This window comes from Salmo salar, chromosome 17, assembly GCF_965601325.2.
Source record: "Salmo salar chromosome 17, fSalSal1, whole genome shotgun sequence".
Taxonomy (NCBI): domain Eukaryota; kingdom Metazoa; phylum Chordata; class Actinopteri; order Salmoniformes; family Salmonidae; genus Salmo; species Salmo salar.
In genome coordinates, this window is record NC_138307.1 from 20,901,902 (window position 1) to 20,923,427 (window position 21,526).

Below are 21,526 nucleotides of genomic sequence, written 5' to 3' on the forward strand. Positions count from 1 at the left end.
CTGTTTGCTGACTCCCGGCCTGTACGTTACACAATGCTAAGCCCTTGGTTTATTACAATGTGACAAACAGAGTGAGAAGTGCTGAGTAATTACGCCCAATTTGTCAGATAATCTCACAGTAATCATGCAAAGAACCTTTCTGGTACTGGTCCAGGCAACAGCAGTAAATAACAGATTGATAGCCAGGCTCTAGGTACACTCTTAGAAATAAAGGTTCTATCTAGAACAAAAAAGGTTATTCGGCTGTCCCCATAAGAGAACCTTTTGATGAACCCCTTTTGGTTCCAGATAGAACCCTTTTAGGTTCCATCTACATGGAACCCAAAATAGTTCTACCTGGAACCAAAATGGGTTCTACCTGGAACCAAAAAGGGTTCTCCTGTGGGTACAGCCACAAAACGCCTTTGGAACACTTTTTTCTAAGAGTGTACCATTGTTGGGGTTGGAGCTCTTGGCATAGAAGTTAGAGACAAAAAGAGTAGGCACCCAGAGTAGAATGACAGCTGAGCTGCCTCAAACAACCTCCCCCTGCCAAGCTCTCAAACAACCTCCCCCTGCCAAGCTCTCAAACAACCTCCCCCTGGTAAGCTCTCAAAACAAGTAAGACAGCAGAGCAGTGGCACTCTGTCTCATCCTGTCTCCTCCTGTCTCCTCCTGTCATCCTCCTGTCTCCTCCTGTCTCCTCCTGTCTCCTCCTGTCTCCTCCTGTCTCCTCCTGTCTCTGTTTATCTATCTCTCTCTGCAGTCCATCCTCATACATCTGTCTGTCTGGCTGGGGAGGAAAACAGCCTCTAATATGTTTAGTTAAGCAGGCCATATGGCTTTCTTTGTCTAAGTGGCCCTCTGGTCAACATCAATGGAGTCTGCTTGTTGGAGAAGGAACGGGTCTATTTTAATACAAGTATAGCTGCAGCGGGTGGCTGGCTGGGTGGATGGGTCAGGGTGGGTGGGTGGGTGCATCATGGTGGGAGCGTCAGGTAGGGTGGGTGGGTGGCTGGGCCAGGGTGGATGGCTCAGGGTGGGTGGGTGGGTGCGTCAGGCTGGGTGGATGGGTCAGGGTGGGTGGATGGGTCAGGGTGGGTGGGTGGGTGCATCATGGTGGGAGCGTCAGGGTGGATGGGTCAGGGTGGGTGGGTGGGTGCGTCAGGGTGGGTGAGTGGGTGGGTGGGCCAGGGCGGATGGGTCAGGTTGGGTGGATCAGGGCGAATGGGTCAGGGCGGATGGATCAGGGCAGGTGGGTCAGGGCGGATCGGTCAGGGCGGGTGCATCAGGGCGGGTGGGTCAGTGTGGGTCAAGGTGGGTGGGTGGGTCAGGGTGGGTCAGGGTGGATGGGTCAGGGCAGATGGGTAAGGGCAGATGGGTCAGGCCGGGTGGGTCAGGGTGGGTCAAGGTAGGTGGATGGGTCAGGGTGGATGGGTCAGGGTGGATGGGTCAGGGCAGATGGGTAAGGGCAGATGGGTCAGGCCGGGTGGGTCAGGGTGGGTCACGGTAGGTGGATGGGTCAGGGTGGATGGGTCAGGGTGGATGGGTCAGGGCGGATGGGTCAGGGTGGCTGGCTGGGTCAAGGTGGGTGGGTCTGGTTTGGTTGTTTAAGCAATAAGGCACAATGGGGTGTGTTATATGGCCATTATACCACGGGTAAGGGCTGTTCTGGATACAGCCGTTAGCCGTGGTATATTGGCCATATACCACAAACCCCAGAGGTGCCTTATTGCTATTATAAACTGGTTACCAACTTTATTAGAACAGTAAAATGTACTTTTTTGTCATACCCGTGGTTTACGGTGTTTCAGACAATCAGCATTCAGGGCTCAAACCACCCAGTTTATAATATTCAATAAGATACATACGTAGGTTGTTGCTGTTACGCTGTGCATAGGACCTATAACATCAAACATCCCTCCAAAGCCCAACCCAACTTCAAGAAGCCAATAAACACAGAGAATAGCATGTCAAAATTGAATGGGGAGAAAATGTGATCAGAACTACGATTACAGGTCCAATTGTGTCATGATGAACGAGCCAATTTTATTTGTATCCGACTCCCTCCACATTCTTGTATTGTAATGTTGCATCCCAGAGTGAACACAATATCGGTCCACAACATATAATCTGAGCAATTCATCTCATTGGAGTGGGTCTTTCTGTTCAATCACAGTCTAAGTGGTAATGCCCTGTAGTCGATGTACTCCTTAAAGACGTCCTCCAGTGATTTTTTATATTTTTCTGTTGAAAAGTGATAACCCAAGTATGAATACACTACAGTAACAAAAGTTTGGGGTCACTTAGAAATGTCCTTGTTTTGAAACAAAAGCACATTTTTTGCCCATTAAAATAACATCAAATTGATCAGAAATACAGTGTAGACATTGTTAATGTTGTAAAGGACTATTGTAGCTGGAAATGGCTGATTTTTAATGGAATATCTACATAGGCGTACAGAGGCTTATTTTCAGCAACCATCACTCCTGTGTTCCAATTGCACATTGTGTTAGCTAATCCAAGTTTATCATTTTAAAAGGCTAATTGATCATTAGAAAACCCTTTTGCAATTATTAGCACAGCTGAAAATTGTTGTGCTGATTGAAGAAGCAATAAAACTGGCCTTCTTTAGACTAGTTGAGTATCTGGAGCCCCAGCATTTGTGGGTTCGATTACAGGCTCAAAATGGCCAGAAACAAAGAACTTTCTTCTAGTTTGAGAAACAGACACCTCACAAGTCCTCAACTGGCAGCTTCATTAAATAGTACCGCAAAACACTAGTCTCAGTGTCAACACTGAAGAGGAGAATCCGGGATGCTGGCCTTCTAGGCAGAGTTCCTCTGTCCAGTGTCTGTGTTCTTTTGCCGACCTTAATCTTTTCTTTTTATTGGCCAGTCTGAGATATGTCTTTTTCTTTGCAACTCTGCCTGGAAGGCCAGCATCCCGGAGTCGCCTCTTCACTGTTGACGTTGAGACTGGTGTTTTGCGGGTACTATTTAATGAAGCTGCCAGTTGAGGACTTGTGAGGCGTCTGTCAAATCTCCTCCCCCCTAATCACCACCACCATCACCATCCTTTCAGTCACTACATAGGAGGTGACAAAAACCTCATCCCGAGAAATCATGGTCGATCCTGTGACGACACATGCTGTAATCCTGTGAGATGACGTGAAAGCCTATTTCATCTGTATGTCCCCTTGCAGATATGGACTGCACAGAGGGTAGCAAGATATTAGTCAGACCCCCATGGCCACGGATGGAGAAGGGGTTGAGGGACACTGGTCCTGGTTAAAAGTAGTGCACTATATATGGGAATAGGGTGCCATTTGGGACGCAGACACAGAGAATGTGGGTCACAGACATAGTAGATGGGATGGATGGATGGATGGATGGATGGATGGATGGATGGATGGATGGATGGATGGATGGATGGATGGATGGATGGATGGATGGATGGATGGATGGATGAGATTAGAGCTGGAAATATGTGTTCGCTGATGGGAGGTGTGGGTTCTGCCTAACTGCCTTACTGATGCTCCAATAAGTACGGTAGCACCTTTTTTAAATGTAACCATTATTTAACTAGGCATTTATTTAACTAGGCATTTATTTAACTAGGCATTTATTTAACTAGGCATTTATTTAACTAGGCAAGTCAGTTAAAAACTAATTATTATTTACAATAACGGCCTACTTGTAAAGCCAAACCGGCCAAACCCTCCCCTAACCCTGAAGATGCTGGGCCAATTTGTGCGCCGCCCTGTGGGACTCCCGATCACGGCCGGTTGTAATACAGCCTGGGATCAAACCCTGGTTTGTAGTGACGCCTCTAGCACTGCGATGCAGTGCATTAGACCGCTGCGCCACTCAGGAGCTTGTTGAGGTAGATCATCCCTGCTATGCAGTGGTGTAAAGTCCTTAAGTAAAAATACTTTAAAGTACTACTCAAGTCGTTTTTGGGGGTATCTGTACTTTACTTTACTATTTATATTTTTGCCAACTTTTTCTTTTACTTCACTACATTCCTAAAGAAAATAATGTACTTTTTACTCCATACATTTTCCGACACCCAAAATAACTTATTTTGACAGGAAAATGCTCCAATTCACACACTTGTTCAAGAGAACATCCCTGGTCATCTCTATCGCCAAATGCTTCATTTGTAAATTATGTCTGAATGTTGGAGTTTGCCTCTAGCTATCAGTCTGGTTTGTTTAAAATAAGGAATTTGAAATGGTTTATACTTTTACTTTTGATACTTTTTTTACTGAGTGACTTTCACTTTACTTGAGACATTTTCTATTAGGGTATCTTTACTTTTACTCAAGTATGACAATTGAGTACTTTTTTCACCGATGCTGCTATGCCTTGTGTAAGGGACTCCAGCCCCACTAACATATAGGACTGACTGAGCCACGCCTACTCTCATCCATCACAAGCATATATTCCATATGGACCCATGTATGTAAATGCAGAGAGAGGGCATGCCCAGCCCTGTGCTAAAATAGCTGTAGGCTACTGGCATTTGATTACAACCTGGGTAACTTACCCCTTTCCTTCCTGTAAAGCAACAAGATCATTCACCCAATACAGTGAGACAAGTATAGGCTATCTCAATAAATAAGAGGCATAACACCCAAACAGTACTCTGTCTGTCTCACACACATCATTCAACCAATTGGGGTGGTGCTACAGGAGAGTTTACACATTTGCTTTAATGTGCACAGTGTCCATCATGGTACTTTGAGAACCTGCCACCATTAGATGCAAGGATGTTGGGTATCACATTATTTGGATAGTCCATCTTTAGATGCTCTACAGATTATCTACAGGCTATCAGTAACATTTCAACTAACTATCTACTAACCCTAACCTTAGCACTAGCCCTAAACCTTATCCTAGCCATAAACCTTAGCCCTTATTCTAAACATATCCCTAACCGTAACCTTATGAAGCAGTTGCTTATCAACAGATAGTTTGTTGATAGTATGAGCATCTGTAGAACATCTACAGATGGAAAATCCGGACTATCCAAATAAAGTGTGACCAGATGTTGATTAGGTTACCTGTTGGACTATTCTTAACATTCTTACAATAGCATGCGAATGTTATGTTATCCACTTAGAAAATCACAGGAAAACGAAGATATGTAAAAATAAAAAATACAAACATTTAAAAGATGGCTTCGTCAGCATTAGCGAAAAAATATTAACGACATTTCACATAATCAACATTTGTTTCAATATTTATAGCCCACTTGATACAAATATATTTCCTAGCCTACAGAAGAAAAAAAACTCAAACGTTATAATAATGCTATCCTATAATAAAGATAACGGTCCACACAGCGTGCCCACTAATAAACATGCGCTTGTTCCAAGGCAGCAGCCTGTGCGCACGGCACAACATCCGTTTTTTTCAACGTAAACTATTCAATCATACCGTTTACAAACTCAATCATACCGTTTACAAACTAGATTATTACCTACATATGACATTTAGGACGACAATAAACTATCGCTTTGTCATGTCTGCTTACCCAAAACACGAAGGAATAGACGACGAGGAGCGTTTTGAGGCAGGTTATCACTGGTTTGGTCTCCATTCTTCTTGATGCCATTCTCCAGTAAAATGGGGCGCTGGGTTTTCAGCGGGGCTGCGTTGCTGTGATTCTCCACTGGGCTTCGTTGGTTCAGTTGATCCACCCGCAGTCTTTCACAGCGCAGTCGCTCTCTCCTCACTGGCGGTAAATGAATGAGCTGCAGGTGATTCTACAGGCCTCGGACCTCTCCATGCGCCGTCTGGCGGGGTTCACGGGTTACTGTGAAAACCGTGATCAATGATTATTATGCGGTGTATATAACAGGTGTTACAAAGTCAATGAATCATTTTAAAATACGTGTTGCATTTTATGTGAAAGTCGTTACAAAAACATTATAATACTGGTCTAAAGACAAAGCCTATTTATTGCACTTAATTTTTTTTTTAACTATTAGGGGTACAACTATTGGAAAGAAATGAATCCACAAATTAAGCCAAGCATTCGCTAATGCTGACGAAGCCATCTTTAAAAAATATATATATATATATATTTTTACATATCTTCGTTTTCCTGTGATTTTGGAGTGTGACTAAAGTTCATGTGATCATCTGACAAGGTTGAGCCACAGGGAAGGCGCCTTCCTTCCCTGTGGCTCAGTTGGTAGAGCATGGTGTGTGCAACGCCAGGGTTGTGGGTTCGATTCCCACGGGGGGCCAGTGCAAAAAAATAAAATAATATATAAATAAAAAAATAATAAAATGCATGAAATGAAAATGAAATGTATGTATTCACTACTGTAAGTCGCTCTGGATAAGAGCGTCTGCTAAATGACTAAAATGTAAATGTAATGTAAAAATGTGTGAAAAGAGTTCACAGACTGGTAACAGAATTTACAGGCAGGTGTTCCATGTGAGATGCTTGAGATTGCAACTTATCGTGAACCCGCAAGGGAAAGATCTTAGCAACCAAAGGGGGCATAGGCTCCACAAACATAGTCTAATAGGCCAGTTAACCTCGTTCAGGCTAACTGTGAAGTCAGGAGGACTTCGAGAGTTAGGTGTTATAACCAGACTAAGGGAAACCTAGCCACAGAGTTAAAACCATATTTGACCATGGGTTAAAACCATCTTTGATTGTCTGTAGCAAAACCGGTTTGAACGAAACCGGGAGTGGCCTAACTGAATTTCTCCAATAAAAACTATTGGTTTTACGTTTGGAGTAAACGGTATCCGACTAATGAATACACCCCTGGCACTGACCGCACCAAAGATACCGGTAAATACCTAACCCTGCTATCTGTCGGCACGTTCCTCTGCCCAGGCGTTCCTTACGCCTGCCACATCTTACAACGCCTGGATAGGTTTTTAACATATCAGCTAACCACATCATAATGTTATAGCAATCTGTCAGTTGATGACACAATCGATGATGTTGCACGTAAGCATTCGTTGAGTAAGGGAACGTAACGTATGGCTGCACAATAGAAGTTGATCCCTGGGCTGGGTTTCAGTTTAAAATATGCTTCTTCCCCTCTGCCCTGCCTCATTCCCCTTAAGATCTGAGGCCACTGGATGAATGTAAGCAAAAGGTAAACATTATTTCTGCCATTTGCTTTCAACAGACGCCCCAGATGTGCGAGGTGGACTAAACAAATGACACAGGGGAGGGTGCGTCCACGATTCAAAATGAAACGTAGCCTTGGTTGCTACAGGTGAAATTTTGTTTACATCCGGGTTGTTTCGGACGAAAACAACACACAACATGCATAGAAGCAGCTAACTCTGTGTAGTGTAGTTGCTAAGCCGATTTGACATGATGGCAGGGGAGACAGAAGACGAGATACCTGGTAAGATAGCTTGCTATATAGCTAACGTTAACTAGTTAACATATTTCACCCGTTTGAAAATGTTTCGGAATGAACATGAAATATATCGCTTGCTAACATAAACTATCACGCATGAGCAAAGTAGCCAGGCAAGATAACACTAGTGAAAATTAGCTAACTAGCTGGCAACACGGGACAACCTCCATGTGCGCCGTTGTTTACGTCTGTCACGGAGAATAATGTCACAGGAAAAAGGGAAAAGTTATCAGTATCTTTGATAATGTGGTTAACAGGTAGTAAGCTAGCTAAATTAGCTTCTAGTGGTGTATTATTGTTTGGACTAGATGGGATACATTTTATATCAGAGTGAACTTTGAGTAGCAGGTTATGAGAATTGGGTTAAAGGGCCAGTGCAGCCAACAACTTGATTTCCCAGTGTTTTATAAATATATATTCAGGTCTGGGGAACAGGCGGGCCAGTCCATAGCATCAATGCCTTCCTCTTGCAGGAACTGCTGACACACTCCAGCCACATGAGGTCTAGCATTGTCTTGCATTAGGAGGAACCCAGGGCCAACCGCACCAGCATATGGTCTCACAAGGGGTCTGAGGATCTCATCTCGGTACCTAATGGCTGTCAAGCTACCTCTGGCGAGCACATGGAGGGCTGTGCGGCCCCCCAAAGAAATGCCACCCCACACCATGACTGACCCACCGCCAAACCGGTCATGCTGGAGGATGTTGCAGGCAGCAGAACGTTCTCCACGGCGTCTCCAGACTCTGTCACGTCTGTCACATGCTCAGTGTGAACCTGCTTTCATCTGTGAAGAGCACAGGGCGCCAGTGGCGAATTTGCCAATCTTGGTCTTCTCTGGCAAATGCCAAACGTCCTGCACGGTGTTGGGCTGTAAGCACAACCCCCACCTGTGGACGTCGGGCCCTCATACCACCCTCATGGAGTCTGTTTCTGACTGTTTGAGCAGACACATGCACATTTGTGGCCTGCAGGAGGTCATTTTGCAGGGCTCTGGCAGTCCATTTTGTAAGTCGCTCTGGATAAGAGCGTCTGCTAAATGACTTAAATGTAAATGTAAATGTAATGCTTCTCCTGCTCCTCCTTGCACAAAGGCGGAGGTAGTGGTCCTGCTGCTGGGTTGTTGCCCTCCTACGGCCTCCTCCACGTCTCCTGATGTACTGGCCTGTCTCCTGGTAGCGCCTCCATGCTCTAGACACTACGCTGACAGACACAGCAAACCTTCTTGCCACAGCTCGCATTGATGTGCCATCCTGGATGAGCTGCACTACCTGAGCCACTTGTGTGGGTTGTAGTCTCATGCTACCACTAGAGTGAAAGCACCGCCAGCATTCAAAAGTGACCAAAACATCAGCCAGGAAGCATAGGAACTGAGAAGTGGTCTGTGGTCCCCACCTGCAGAACCACTCCTTTATTGGGGGTGTCTTGCTAATTGCCTATAATTTCCACCTGTTGTCTATTCCATTTGCACAACAGCATGTGAAATTTATTGTCAATCAGTGTTGCTTCCTAAGTGGACAGTTTGATTTCACAGAAGTGTGATTGACTTGGAGTTACATTGTGTTGTTTAAGTGTTCCCTTTATTTTTTTGAGCAGTGTATATTTCCATACTATGAGGTTGCAATAATACTGTGAAATTGTGGAAATTATGACAATGCCCTTTTAGCTGTTTGGAAAAGTACACTTGTAATTTCAGCTTGCTTTGGTGGGATGGAGTTTGCGGGTAAATTAGTTAAAAGACCAAAGACCATAAGAAAGAGTTCCAAACCTCTGCCAATAACAGCTAGTTTTCAGTTTTCCCTTCCCCATTCAGACCACACCGACAGTCCTAGTAAAATTGTTTGAGAAATTGCTAGTATTTGCTAACTATTTTTGTTTATTTTTGACTATTTTAATTGAAAACAATCACATTAATTATGGTACTTCATTGTTACCCAGAAATTATTTGATATTGAGATAAAAAATAAAATGGCTGTATTGGAACTTTTAGGGCTCCCGAGTGGTGCAGCGGCCTAACGCAATGCATCTTAGTGCAAGAGGCGTCACTACAGTCACTGGTTCGAATCCAGGCTCTATCACGTCCAGCCGTGATTGGGAGTCCCATAGGGCAGCGCACAATTGGCCCAGCGTCGTCCGGGGTAGGTGGTCATTGTAAATAAGAATTTGTAGTTAACTGACTTGCCTAGTTAAATTTATAAAATAAAAGGTTGGGTTAGCTAAAATGCATCATTTGACGTCCATTTGTATCCCATCTAGCCATGACTGTATATTATTAGCTGGCTAGCTAGCTATTTGAAATGTGATCGATGTTGTTTTTGTTCTAACAGAAACGGGAGCAGTCTTCACCTTTGGAAAAAGCAAATTTGCAGATAACATCCCTAGTAAATTTTGGCTGAAAAATGATGTACCTCTGAAAATCGCCTGTGGGGATGAACACACTGCATTGATAACAGGTCAGTGACTGATTACGTTTTCAAATTGATAGTAGTGATCAGAGTCATATGAAAATAGGCCTGCAATTCTGAAGAACATGCAACATCTGAAGTAAGATAAAAGAATTTGCTAACACACCCTATCACACGTTTCAAATCAATTTGTATGCAAATGAACTGCTGCTCAACTGCAGCTGCTATTAGTATTAATGTCGCTGTTCCTGTAGCTTTCTCAAGTGGTTTTATTTATTTATTTTTCAACAGAGAATGGCAAGCTTTTCATGTTTGGCAGTAACAACTGGGATCAGCTGGGTTTGGGATCAAAGACCATGGTGAACAAGCCCACTTGTGTGAAAGGTGGGTCTAAATTGCTCTCCCTTTGTTTTGGTTCAAAAACAGTACTCTCTTGTATTGCTGTCATACACAGCTGCTTATCTCCCCTTGAATGTACTAGACAAGAGGGAGTGGGGGACGACGACAGACAATATAGCCACTGAAATCAAATGTCCCATGATGTTTTTCCCCCACAAAATTAGTTGGATTTTCTGTGGCTTAAACTAAGTGTTGATGCTGTTGTTTTGTAAATTGTGAATGGGTATACTAGTAGCAGGAGACAGAGAGATTTGTCACTGCTGTAATCCCAATCTGGAGGGGTCTGTAATCTGGAATAATCTCCTGAGCAGGAGGGCAGCAGAGGAGAGAAAGAGAGGGTTGGACTGCTATTGTGGCTGATTGCAATCTGAAAATGGGTGTCTTTCTCATTCTTGTCTTTCTGTAAGCTTTGAAGTCTGAAAATGTGCGGCTTGCAGCCTGTGGAAGAAATCACACTATAGTTTACACTTGTAAGTACACAGTTATGACAACAGGTACAATATAAATGATGACAAGTACCAAATTATGATCATATTACTAAGTGAAAGTTGACTCTTTGTGTCCTGCAAGGAGTAGGCCTTTTACCGAGTTTCAGAAGAAAGTTCTTTGTTTCTGGCCATTTTGAGTCTGTAATCGAACCCACAAAGTTTACTGCTCCAGATACTCAACAAGTCTAAAGAAGGGCAGTTTTATTGCTTCTTTAATCAGAACAACAGTTTTCAGCTGTGCTAACATAATTGCAAAAGGGTTTTCTAATGATCAATTAGCTTTTTAAAATGATAAACTTGGATTAGCAAACACAACGTGCCATTGGAACACAGGAGTGATGGTTGCTGATAATGAGCCTCTGTACGCCTATGTAGATATTCCATAAAAAATAAGCCATTTCCAGCTACAATAGTCATTTACAACATTAACAATGTATACACTGAATTTCTGATCAATTTGATGTTATTTTAATGGACAAAAAATGTGCTTTTCTTTCAAAAACAAGAACATTTCTAAGTGACCCCAGACTTTTGAACGGTAGTGTACATACATAACATACAGTACCAATCAAAAGTTTGGACACACCTACGCATTGCCACTGCACTTTAAGTAACTTCCAACGTTCTTGACATTTTCCGTATTGACTGACTTTCATGTCTTAAAGTAATGATGGACTGTCGTTTCTCTTTGCTTATTTGAGCTGTTCTTGCCTTAATATGGACTTTGTATTTTACAAAATAGGGCCATCTTCTGTATACCACCCATACCTTGTCACAAAACAACTGATTGGCTCAAGCGCATTAAGAAGGACATAAATTCCACAAATTAACTTTTAACAAGGCACACCTGTTAATTGAAATGCATTCCAGGTGACTACCTCATGAAGCTGGTTGAGATAATGCCAAGAGTGTGCAAAGCTGTCATCAAGGCATAGGGTGGCTACTTTGAAGAATCTAAAATAGAAAATACATTTTTGATTGTCTTTAACACTTTTTTGGTTACTACATGATTCCATATGTGTTATTTCATAGTTTTGATGTCTTCACAATTATTTAGCAATGTAGAAAATAGTAAAAAAAAAAAATAAGAACACCTATGCATTCGAGGGGTTTTCTAAAACATTGGACCGTGTGTGATAGATAGATAGATAGATATATATATATATATATATATATATATATACAAACAAACACAGGAAAGTTAAGTTTTTGCCTTTAATGTTTTATATTATAATCCTTGTTGTAGTAGAGCTGAGACTGATTCATGTATGTGTCCTGTCCACAGCTCAGGGAAACGTGTACTCTACCGGTGGAAACAACGAAGGTCAGCTAGGTCTGGCGGACTGTGAGGAGAGGACAGCCTTCCAATTGGTGGACTTCAGTTCACATGGACCAATCAAAATGCTTGCTGCCGGCTCCAACACCTCTGCTGCCCTCACAGGTAAGACTCTCCCGTTATAAGTCACAATCTCTGAGTTACAACTTTGAGTGTCTTCTGGTTCATATTGATGACAAACATTTTTAAATTTTTACTTCATGGGCCAGAGTTGCACTAATTTACTATCAACTGTCTATATTTCTGTTGCTCCTCCTCACCTGGTTTTTGCTGGAAATAATCACGGTGATGATGTCCTTGTTCTAGAGAGTGGGACGCTGTTCATGTGGGGTGACAACACTGAGGGTCAGATCGGCCTGGGGGAAGGAGAGCAGTGCCCTGTCCCCCCAGGAGGTCACTGTGGGTCGGCCAGTGGCCTGGGTGTCCTGTGGGTACTACCACTCTGCCTTCGTCACTGGTGAGAGGACAATGACATAGCCTACTTCAGCACTGTCAGTGTGGCAGGTCACATGATTCCACAACTTTGTAGGAATAGGGAGTTACCCCATCGTGTCTGAACATGTCATTTTTCTTGGGTTGGTAGAATAATGTATAGATTTAAAAATAGGTAAATATGTTAATGCTATTAATCAACAGGGAATCTCTTTTGTCACAGTTGACGGGAGCCTGTGCGCATTTGGGGAGCGCGACAGCGGCAAACTGGGCCTGGCCACGGGTCAGCTGGATGGACACCGCGTGCCGCAGCTGGTAAAGGGCATCACAGACCAGGTGACCCAGGTGGCATGTGGAGGCGGGCACACCGTGGCTGTGACAGGTAGGCAGCTTGGTGTCAGCTAATGGACAGTTGACTCTCACAAGGCTGTGGCTTTCAGCATGTCCCATGAACAAGTTTTGGTCCCACTTTGAAAGTGTCCTTAAAATGCTCGTATTTATCCAAATAGTGAAGTTAGGTTGTGTAAAGTCTAAATGCACATTGTTATAAGATTTTGATGTACCTGATTGTAGCTGTGTATTACTTTTATGTTTTATATGCGTAATGAAACTGTCTGGGGTTTTTCTCTATGGCACAAAGCATCAGGAGATAGTGGGTTAACCATGTAGTGCTGGGTTTGATTTGACTCTAGAGGAGGACCTGTACACCTTTGGCCTGGGTCAGTTTGGTCAGCTGGGTCAGGGGACCTTCATCTTTGAGGCGAGGCTGCCCAGAGCGGTGGATCACTTCAGGAAGGGCCGAGTACGACAGGTGATGTGTGGGGAGAACCACACTGCTGTCATCACAGGTAAACAGGCTTAGCGGACACAATTTTCACCCCAAAACAGTTATAATTCAGAAAATGTTACAAAGACATTGTAAAATGTGCAAACTTTTATACAACAGTGGTACTAGCATTTTATGGATGAACTCCATTGCCATTTGCCATGATAACATTGCTTGCGTCAGCTGACTGACATGTAGTTGTCATGGTTTCAGACAATGGTCTTCTCTATACCTTTGGGGACGGGAGACATGGGAAGCTGGGTCTGGGAGAGGAGAACTTCACCAATCAATTCAAGCCGACTCTCTGTCCACGCTTCCTCAAATACAATGTCCAAGCGGTATGTACAGTTGAAGTCGGAAGTTTACATACACCTTAGCCAAATACATTTCAACTCAGATTTTCACAATTCCTGACATTTAATCCTAGTAAAAATTCCCTGTCTTAGGTCAGTTAGGATCACCACTTTATTTTAAGAATGTGAAATGTCAGAATAATAGTAGAGAGAATGATTTATTTAAGCTTTTATTTCTTTCATCACATTTACAGTGGTTCAGAAGTTTACATACACTCAATTAGTATTTGGTAGCATTGCCTTTAAATTGTTTGACTTGGGCCAAATGTTTCGGGTAGCTTTCCACAAGCTTCCTACAATAAGTTGGGTGAATTTTGGGCCGTTCCTCCTGACAGAGCTGGTGTAACTGAGTCAGGTTTGTAGGCCTCCTTGCTTGCACATGCTTTTTCAGTCCAGCCCACAAATTTTCTATAGGATTGGGGTCAAGGCTTTGTGATGGCTACTCCAATACCTTGACTTTGTTGTCCTTCAGCCATTTTGCCACAACTTTGGAAGTATGCTTGGGGTCATTGTCCATTTGGAAGACCCATTTGTGACCAAGCTTTAACTTCCTGACTGATGTCTTGAGATGTTGCTTCAATATATCCACATAATTTCCATACCTCATGATGCCATCTATTTTGTGAAGTGCACCAGTCCCTCCTGCAGCAAAGCACCCCCACAACATGATGCTGCCACACCCGTGCTTCACGGTTGGGATGGTGTTCTTTGGTTTGCAAGCCTCCCCCTTTTTCCTCCAAACATAACAATGGTCATTATGGCCAAACAGTTCTATTTTTGTTTCATCAGACCAGAGGACATTTCTACAAAAAGTACAATCTTTGTCCCCATGTACAGTTCCAAACCGTAGTCTGGCTTTTTTATGGCGGTTTTGGAGCAATGGTTTCTTCCTTGCTGAGCGGCCTTTCAGGTTATGTTGATATAGGACTCGTTTTACTGTGGATATAGATACTTTTGTACCTGTTTCCTCCAGCATCTTCACAAGGTCATTTGCTGTTGTTCTGGGATTGATTTGCACTTTTCACACCCAAGTACGTTCATCTCTAGGAGACAGAACACATCTCCTTCCTGAGCGGTATGATGGCTGCGTTGTCCCATGGTGTTTATACTTGCGTACTATTGTTTGTACAGATAAACGTTGTACCTTCAGGCGTTTGGAAATTGCTCCCAAGGATGAACCAGATTTGTGGAGGTCTTCAATTTTTTTTATGAGGTCTTGGCTGATTTCTTTTGATTTTCCCATGATGTCAAACAAAGAGGCACTGAGTTTGAAGGTAGGCCTTGAAATACATCCACAGGTACACCTCCAATTGACACAAATGATGTCAATTAGCCTATCAGAATCTTCTAAAGCCATGACATAATTTTCTGGAATTTTCCAAGCTGTTTAAAGGCACAGTCAACTTAGTGTATGTAAACTTCTGACCCACTGGAATTGCGATACAGTGAAATAATGTCGTTAAACAATTGTTGGAAAAATGACTTATGTCATGCACAAAGTAGATGTCCTAACCGACTTGCCAAAACTATAGTTTGTTAACATGAAATTTGTGGAATGGTTGAAAAACGGGTTTTAATGACTCCAACCTACGTGCATGTAAACTTCCGACTTCAACTGTACCTCATGTTTTCAACTGAAGGCTGAATTGTAATTCGAGAATTTCACTGATGCCAAATTTAAAGTTCTGCACATTTATCTGAAGTTTAGATTTTTCCCTGAAAGTGTAACAAAGTGACGGTAGTTGGACATCCATTCTTCTCATATTTTGTCTAGTGCAAGATTCAGGTCAATTACATTTAGTCTTTGTTCCAGGTGACATGCGGAGGTTGTCACATGCTGGTTCTAGCCAAGCCCAGAGACAAGAGCTGTCAGGAAGTGACTCTGGAGGAGAATGATGTCACAGAGGACTACCTGGAGACGTCCTACACAGAGCTCTTAGGGGACACCCTCACCTCCACCCCTGCTACCCTGAACAGTAGCCTCTCTGCCCGGGTCAGGAGGAGAGAGAGGGTGGGTACTGGCCTGGGGGTCCACACATGTAAAAGTGGGAGTGTTGGGAGTCTCAGCATCCAGTCCCTGAACCACCACAGGTCCCTGGGATGTTGTGGTCTAGTTCCTCAGATAGTTGCCTGAAACTATTGAGTCAGTGTTTGTTTTAATGTTAGCGGCCTGGTTCTCTAAGGAAATCCCTAACTAGACATCCTCCACCTTTTAGCACTGTCAACAAGGAGCCTAATCATGGGCCTAACAAGTAGTGGATATAAGTAACAACATGGAGCCTAATTATGGGCCTAACAGGTAGTGGATATAAGTAACAACATGGAGCCTAATCATGGGCCTAACAGGTAGTGGATATAAGTAACAACATGGAGCCTAATCATGGGCCTAACAAGTAGTGGATATAAGTAACAACGTGGAGCCTAATCATGGGCCTAACAAGTAGTGGATATAAGTAACAACGTGGAGCCTAATTATGGGCCTAACAAGTAGTGGATATAAGTAACAACATGGAGCCTAATCATGGGCCTAACAAGTAGTGGATATAAGTAACAACGTGGAGCCTAATTATGGGCCTAACAAGTAGTGGATATAAGTAACAACGTGGAGCCTAATTATGGGCCTAACAAGTAGTGGATATAAGTAACAACATGGAGCCTAATTATGGGCCTAACAAGTAGTGGATATAAGTAAGCTAGCTAAGCTAACACAGCTAACTAACTCTGTGTTCTGTGTTTCAGGAGCGTTCCCCGGAGCAGTTTGGGCTCATGTTTCGGACCCTGCCCCCCCTGATGTCCGGACACCTCAATACCTCCGCACCCCTGCCCGTGTCCAGCCAGACGAGCTAACCAACAAAAAGGTGCACAACGGCATTCACCAACACAGGATCACTGGGTCTAACAATAAGGGTATCTACACTGAACTACATTGCATTACATTACATTGCAGGCATATCTGTTTTGAATGTTGAACTATTTAGAAAACACGCATATTTCTTGGTGAAGGATTGCATTTTCAACAGCTAGCATGATCCCTTTTTCATTAACACATCACAATGCAACTGTTCACATTTCTACTAACTTTTCTTGAGCCTATATATTCCTTTTTAAGAAGTCAAAAGATTCTTGTGATATTTTGTTGATGGCAGAAAAGAGGTCAGCTGAGAAGGGAAGAGATGAGGGAGACAGCAGCGCTGTGGAGAACGTGATGGACAACGAGAGTGTTAAAGATCTGGGAGACACCACGGACTTCCTCAACATGGCGAGTCACCAACTCTGACCCAATTCTGTCCTGTACATTCTGTGAGGCTTTCATACAGAAGTTATCACAAAAGTTCTGAACAAAAATCTCTTCTTCTTTGTGGCAGACTTGTGATGAAAATGGACCCCAGTGACAAGACGTTGACGTTGTCCCCTGTACAGAAGGTAAGACCCACACACAGCATAACTGTCAACTAAAGATTTTTCTTGTAGCTTCTGCGCACCGACCAGCAAGCTCCTTGCAAAATTACTCAGCATGATCAATAAGTCTTCCTGAACAAGGGACGGTCTGACTGAGGAACTCAGGGCATACACTTCCATTTATGTCACGCTAGCCATTCTGCTTCCCTGTACCATTTACAGTGACTATCTACCATCTGTCTGTGGTTTTCATTCAGCGTTGAGCTCTGTTGTGTTCTTCACTCTGTTTTCTCTGCATCTTTACTATTTTCCTCTAACTCTTTCATATTTTCTTCATCCTCTGCTTCCTGGCGCTGGTGATAGAGGAAGGGTAAGCTTGTGAAAGGGCATGGTAAGGCTGGGGAACAGCCAGAACTCTGTACCCCTAGGAGGGTGGATTCCACCCCGTGGGGGGCACTGCCCACAGAGCTGCTGAGGAGCTCCAGTGACAGGTCTCCTCTGGTGGTTGAGAAGAGACCGCGCCACAGGGCTGCCCAGGGCAAAGGCAGTGGCAAGGAGAACCTCGTTGTGGCTCTGGAGGCGATAAAGCCTGCTGAGCCGAAGGCTGGCCCTGCCAAGCCCTCCAGCATAGGGGACATTAGCGAGGCCAAGTTCAAACCCTGTCCGTCCTCACAGAAAAAACAACTGTTAGCAGTTGAGAGAAAAGTGAGGGAGAGATTTGTCGTGGATTCTAAGGCAATCCAAATAAAGGGCGCAGCGAAGGTCAAAGTGCAGAGGTCAAAAAGACTCTCTTAGAGGTCAACCCTATATTTACAAAGGTGAAAAGTCAACATGTAGCTGTTAGTGGGACACCAGATAGAGTGGCAGACATTCACAAGGCCTTAAGCTAACTGATGCGCTGCCTGTGGGCAAGACAACTGAACCAGACCTGGTGTCTAAAGTGCCACAAAAAACGACAAATGAAAACACAGAAAGAGGAAAGAGCAAACCAAAGACTGAACCACCTGAACGGACACCGCTGCGCAGCTTACTGACCGGAGTGTCCTCTCTGGGGTCAGGTGTGGGGCTAGTGGCAGCCAGGCAGTTTGGTTCTCCCTCAGACAGTGAGTCAGTCCGGAGTCAGAGCAGGGCCCAAAGGTTCAGCAGACAGAGTGCTGAGGACACCCAGTCTTCCTGGAGCCAGTCGTCTGCATCCATGGTCTCTGAACCAGGAGGCTAGAGAACAGCAGTCCGCATCAACATCATCCCTGCCCCGGGGAGCTCTGATCAGGGGGTGGAGGAGGAGCAAGGCAGGTCCTACTCTGGTCCCCCAGACAACAGAGAACAGAAGGAGAGGATGAGGATGGAGGGATCTCTGAAAAAGGGGAGGAGAGCGAGGGAGGAGATGAGCAATGTAAGACTGAAACAGATCAGGGAGAAGAGTGAGTTAGAGGATGCAGAGAAAGAGGAGAGTGGACTGGAGGAGGAGGGTGACGGGACGAGTAGCCCAGTGGGAGGAGAGGGAGAGAGTGTGGGAGAGGAGGAAGAAGAAGGGGAGGGAGAGAGCAAGGAGGAAGAGAGTGGGAAAGTATCGCAGTGACACTAAGAGTAAGGAATCCAATTATGAAGACAAGGATGAAGAAGATGGAGATAAAGAGGAAGAAGAAAGTGAGGAAGAGGCTGAGAGTGTAGGATCTTTAGAGGAGGAAGATGAGAATGAGGCAGACAGTGGAACAGAGGCAGAGGAAGGAGAGGAAGAGGAAGAGGATGAGAGCAGTACTGCAGAGGAGAGCAATACTGCAGAGGAGAGGGAAGAAGAGGATAAGAGTGAAGAGGAGGAGACTGAAGAAGAAGCCAGAGAGAAGGAAAGTGAAGATGAGGAAGAAGCTGGAGAGGAGGAGAGTGAAGATGATGAGGAAGAAGAAGAACCTTGAGAGGAGGAGGAGGAGAGTAAAGATGAGGCAGAAGAAGAAGCTGGAGAGGAGGAGAGTGAAGGTGAGGAAGAAGAAGGAAAAGAGGAGAAAGAAGAAAATGAAGCCAGAGAGGAGGAGGAGAGTGAAGGTGAGGAAGAAGAAGAAGCTGGAGGGGAGCAGGAGAGGGAAGATGAGGAGGTGGTTGACAAAAAAAAAGCTAATAAAGGCCAGGAGAGTCATCAGAATGCTGCGGCCAGAGGTAAAGGTCCAAACAGAGGTCAGGGGAAGAGTTCTGGGACAATGTTTTACCTCAGTGCCTCAATCTCAAATGATAGCCCTATCTGTTCTGTTCCTAACCAGTGCTGTCTGTCAACTTCTCTCAGGAACACTCTTAATTGAGCATTTTAATGCCTTTTTACAACCTATACCTTTTTGTGTACTTTAGATTTTTCTCCTACTGTTTTTATTCATGACTTCCATTTTGTTTTCCTTTATAGCAACTGCCTTTACTGTCTCACTGTTTTTATTCACGACTTCCATTTTGTTTTACTTTATATCAACTGCATGTCCACCGCCTTGTCTTTCAATCTCCTTGTATAGTCCTTTACCATTTTACATGCATGGCAGTTAAGATTTGATGCTAAAATGCTTTTTTAAATCCCCTTTTCAACTTTGTTCTTCTGTAAAGACAGATTTACTAATAGTAGCTACTATTTTCCAGGCATACCCTCCAACGATTTGGACAACTTTTTTTTTTAATCATGATTTGTTTGATATAATGAATATTACAAATATTTATGTTTAAATACATATTTGTTCTAAAACTATCAAAATCAGTGTCAAGAACTAGTCCCATCACATATCATATCATTTGTGTTGAACACATTCTCTACACATGAATACATAGTGCTGTTTGCATTAACCTTCCAGTGGCAGGTGGGATCCCTTTCCTTCCTTTATCCCTGTCTGTAATCCCTTAGCTCCCTGTTGTGACTCCACTATCCATATCCAATGTGAAGCACCCACCTCTTCCTCAAGTCTCTTTAGTGCTGACTCTCCCCCGTGTGTGTGTGTGCCAGTGTGCAGTTTCTCCCCTGTGACTAAGTTGTATCTGTTACCTAACTTACTATCGCTTGTTTAAACCAATCTGCCCCACACACTCTCATCCCTTTTTGCAGGATTTAAGAGCTGAAGAGGGGGAAGGACATAAGGATGATGAAGAGGAGGAGGAGGAGGAGAACAACAAAGCAGAGGAGAAAGAGAAATCTGAGGACATGGAGGGACAATCATTACAGGGTCAGAGCCAGTCCACAGCAGAACCCCTCCAGGTACTCTACCCTACAGATGACCCTAATCTACAGATCTAGGACCTGTATGTTTGTTAACTTCTAAAACAGAATGCCCTCTTTCTAGGGACCAGCGGGTGTGAAAGAAGAAAAACTCCCAGACGGTGTGCAGAAAGGTGAGCATAAAAGAGATTTTCTGAAATGTCTGACCAACAGGTGAACTTTGTCTTGAACTATTTATGTGGTTAATGCTTTACTGTTTCTGTGCTAAGGGTGGATGGATTATCATGAAGTGTCTGTTGTGTATAGTTGCAGAGGACTCGGGTCAGCCCAGTCCTTTGGCTCCGACAGAGGAGAGCTCTGCATCCAGCACTCAGCTGCAGAATCAAACAACAGAGGAGAAACCCAAGAACCAACCAAGGACCAACAGAAAGGTATAACAGAAAGTCATTAGAACAAAGAGGTAGAATTTAAACAACAGAAAACCACTTCATAAAGCTCTGTGAACGTCAGTGATTGAGTAGGTCAGATCTCACTGTGTTCTCTCCTCTCTACTGCCCTCAGCTGTCGCTATTCAAACGCCTGTCCTCCTCCAAAGCCAAGCAGACAGAGGGCACCGGCATGGGGGAGCTGCCTGCCAGTGCCAAGGGTCCCTTTGCAGCGCTGGAGAACAGAGATCCATCAGAGACCAGCGCTAGTGGTGCCCAGCCCCCTCTGAGAGTACCCTCGGACCCTGGTGGTAGCGGTCCCCGCTCTACCACCTGCACCCTACTGTGACACCACTCACAGGGGGTTGGAGAACTGGACTGGCAGCGCCAACAACCAATAAACCATTGAAGAGGATGCACATTGACTGTACACCACAAACAACCACTCCACTTTGAACACTAGTTAACTTCTCACAAAGTGACCTATTTATTGACATTCAGTTCCCAAACTTCCCATATGCGAAAAGTGTATTATAAATATGTATACTTGTATTTTCTGTATTTAACGTGCACAAAAATGTCTTTAATTAACCACTGTGTTTTGATCTTGTTTTTATAATGTAGTCGTGTGTTATAAACTGTGAGGATATAGTATTTATTGCTGACTGAAATATCCTAAATGCACAATTGCACTTTAAATGTAACCTTATTGTCTGTTTTTCAGGGAAATATGACGTTTGTGTGAGTTCTAATATTTTATTTTCATTGTCTCATAAACCGTTTGAACTTGGTTCTGGTGTGACAATCATCTCATGATTTGAATACTAGTAAAACAACTTTATGTAAAAGCTTTGATCATTTTTCACTTTAATGTAACGAGATTGCTGGAAAGCGCCGTCC

General features: G+C 43.8%; 2 protein-coding genes and 1 pseudogene across 3 annotated transcripts in view; 2 read left to right on the forward strand and 1 right to left on the reverse strand.

Annotated features, from left to right (window-relative positions):
- Positions 1 to 5,768, reverse strand: part of LOC106575677 (tetraspanin-7) — a 31,657-nt gene extending 25,889 nt beyond the window's left edge. Inside the window, exon 1 of the mRNA XM_014152310.3 lies at positions 5,521 to 5,768. Within this exon, the coding sequence (XP_014007785.2) occupies positions 5,521 to 5,601 (81 nt within the window). The 5' untranslated portion in view covers positions 5,602 to 5,768. The remainder of the gene's footprint in view (positions 1 to 5,520) is intronic.
- Positions 5,769 to 9,603: 3,835 nt separating this feature from the next.
- LOC106575538 (X-linked retinitis pigmentosa GTPase regulator-like) lies at positions 9,604 to 19,311 on the forward strand (annotated as a pseudogene). Its single transcript, XR_014381056.1, has 16 exons — positions 9,604 to 9,661; positions 9,710 to 9,835; positions 10,079 to 10,171; positions 10,594 to 10,656; positions 11,960 to 12,115; positions 12,317 to 12,467; positions 12,666 to 12,824; positions 13,135 to 13,290; positions 13,482 to 13,606; positions 15,435 to 15,632; positions 16,361 to 16,463; positions 16,768 to 16,884; positions 17,042 to 17,044; positions 17,487 to 17,725; positions 18,240 to 18,530; positions 18,727 to 19,311. The product of XR_014381056.1 is annotated as an X-linked retinitis pigmentosa GTPase regulator-like (transcript).
- On the forward strand, positions 19,284 to 21,416 carry LOC145861370 (uncharacterized). The gene is made up of 4 exons (XM_082963583.1): positions 19,284 to 20,240; positions 20,326 to 20,374; positions 20,508 to 20,632; positions 20,763 to 21,416. Exons 1-4 carry the CDS (start codon positions 20,187 to 20,189, stop codon positions 20,973 to 20,975), a joined length of 441 nt encoding a protein of 146 aa, XP_082819709.1. The 5' UTR covers positions 19,284 to 20,186; the 3' UTR covers positions 20,976 to 21,416.
- Positions 21,417 to 21,526: the final 110 nt, after the last annotated feature.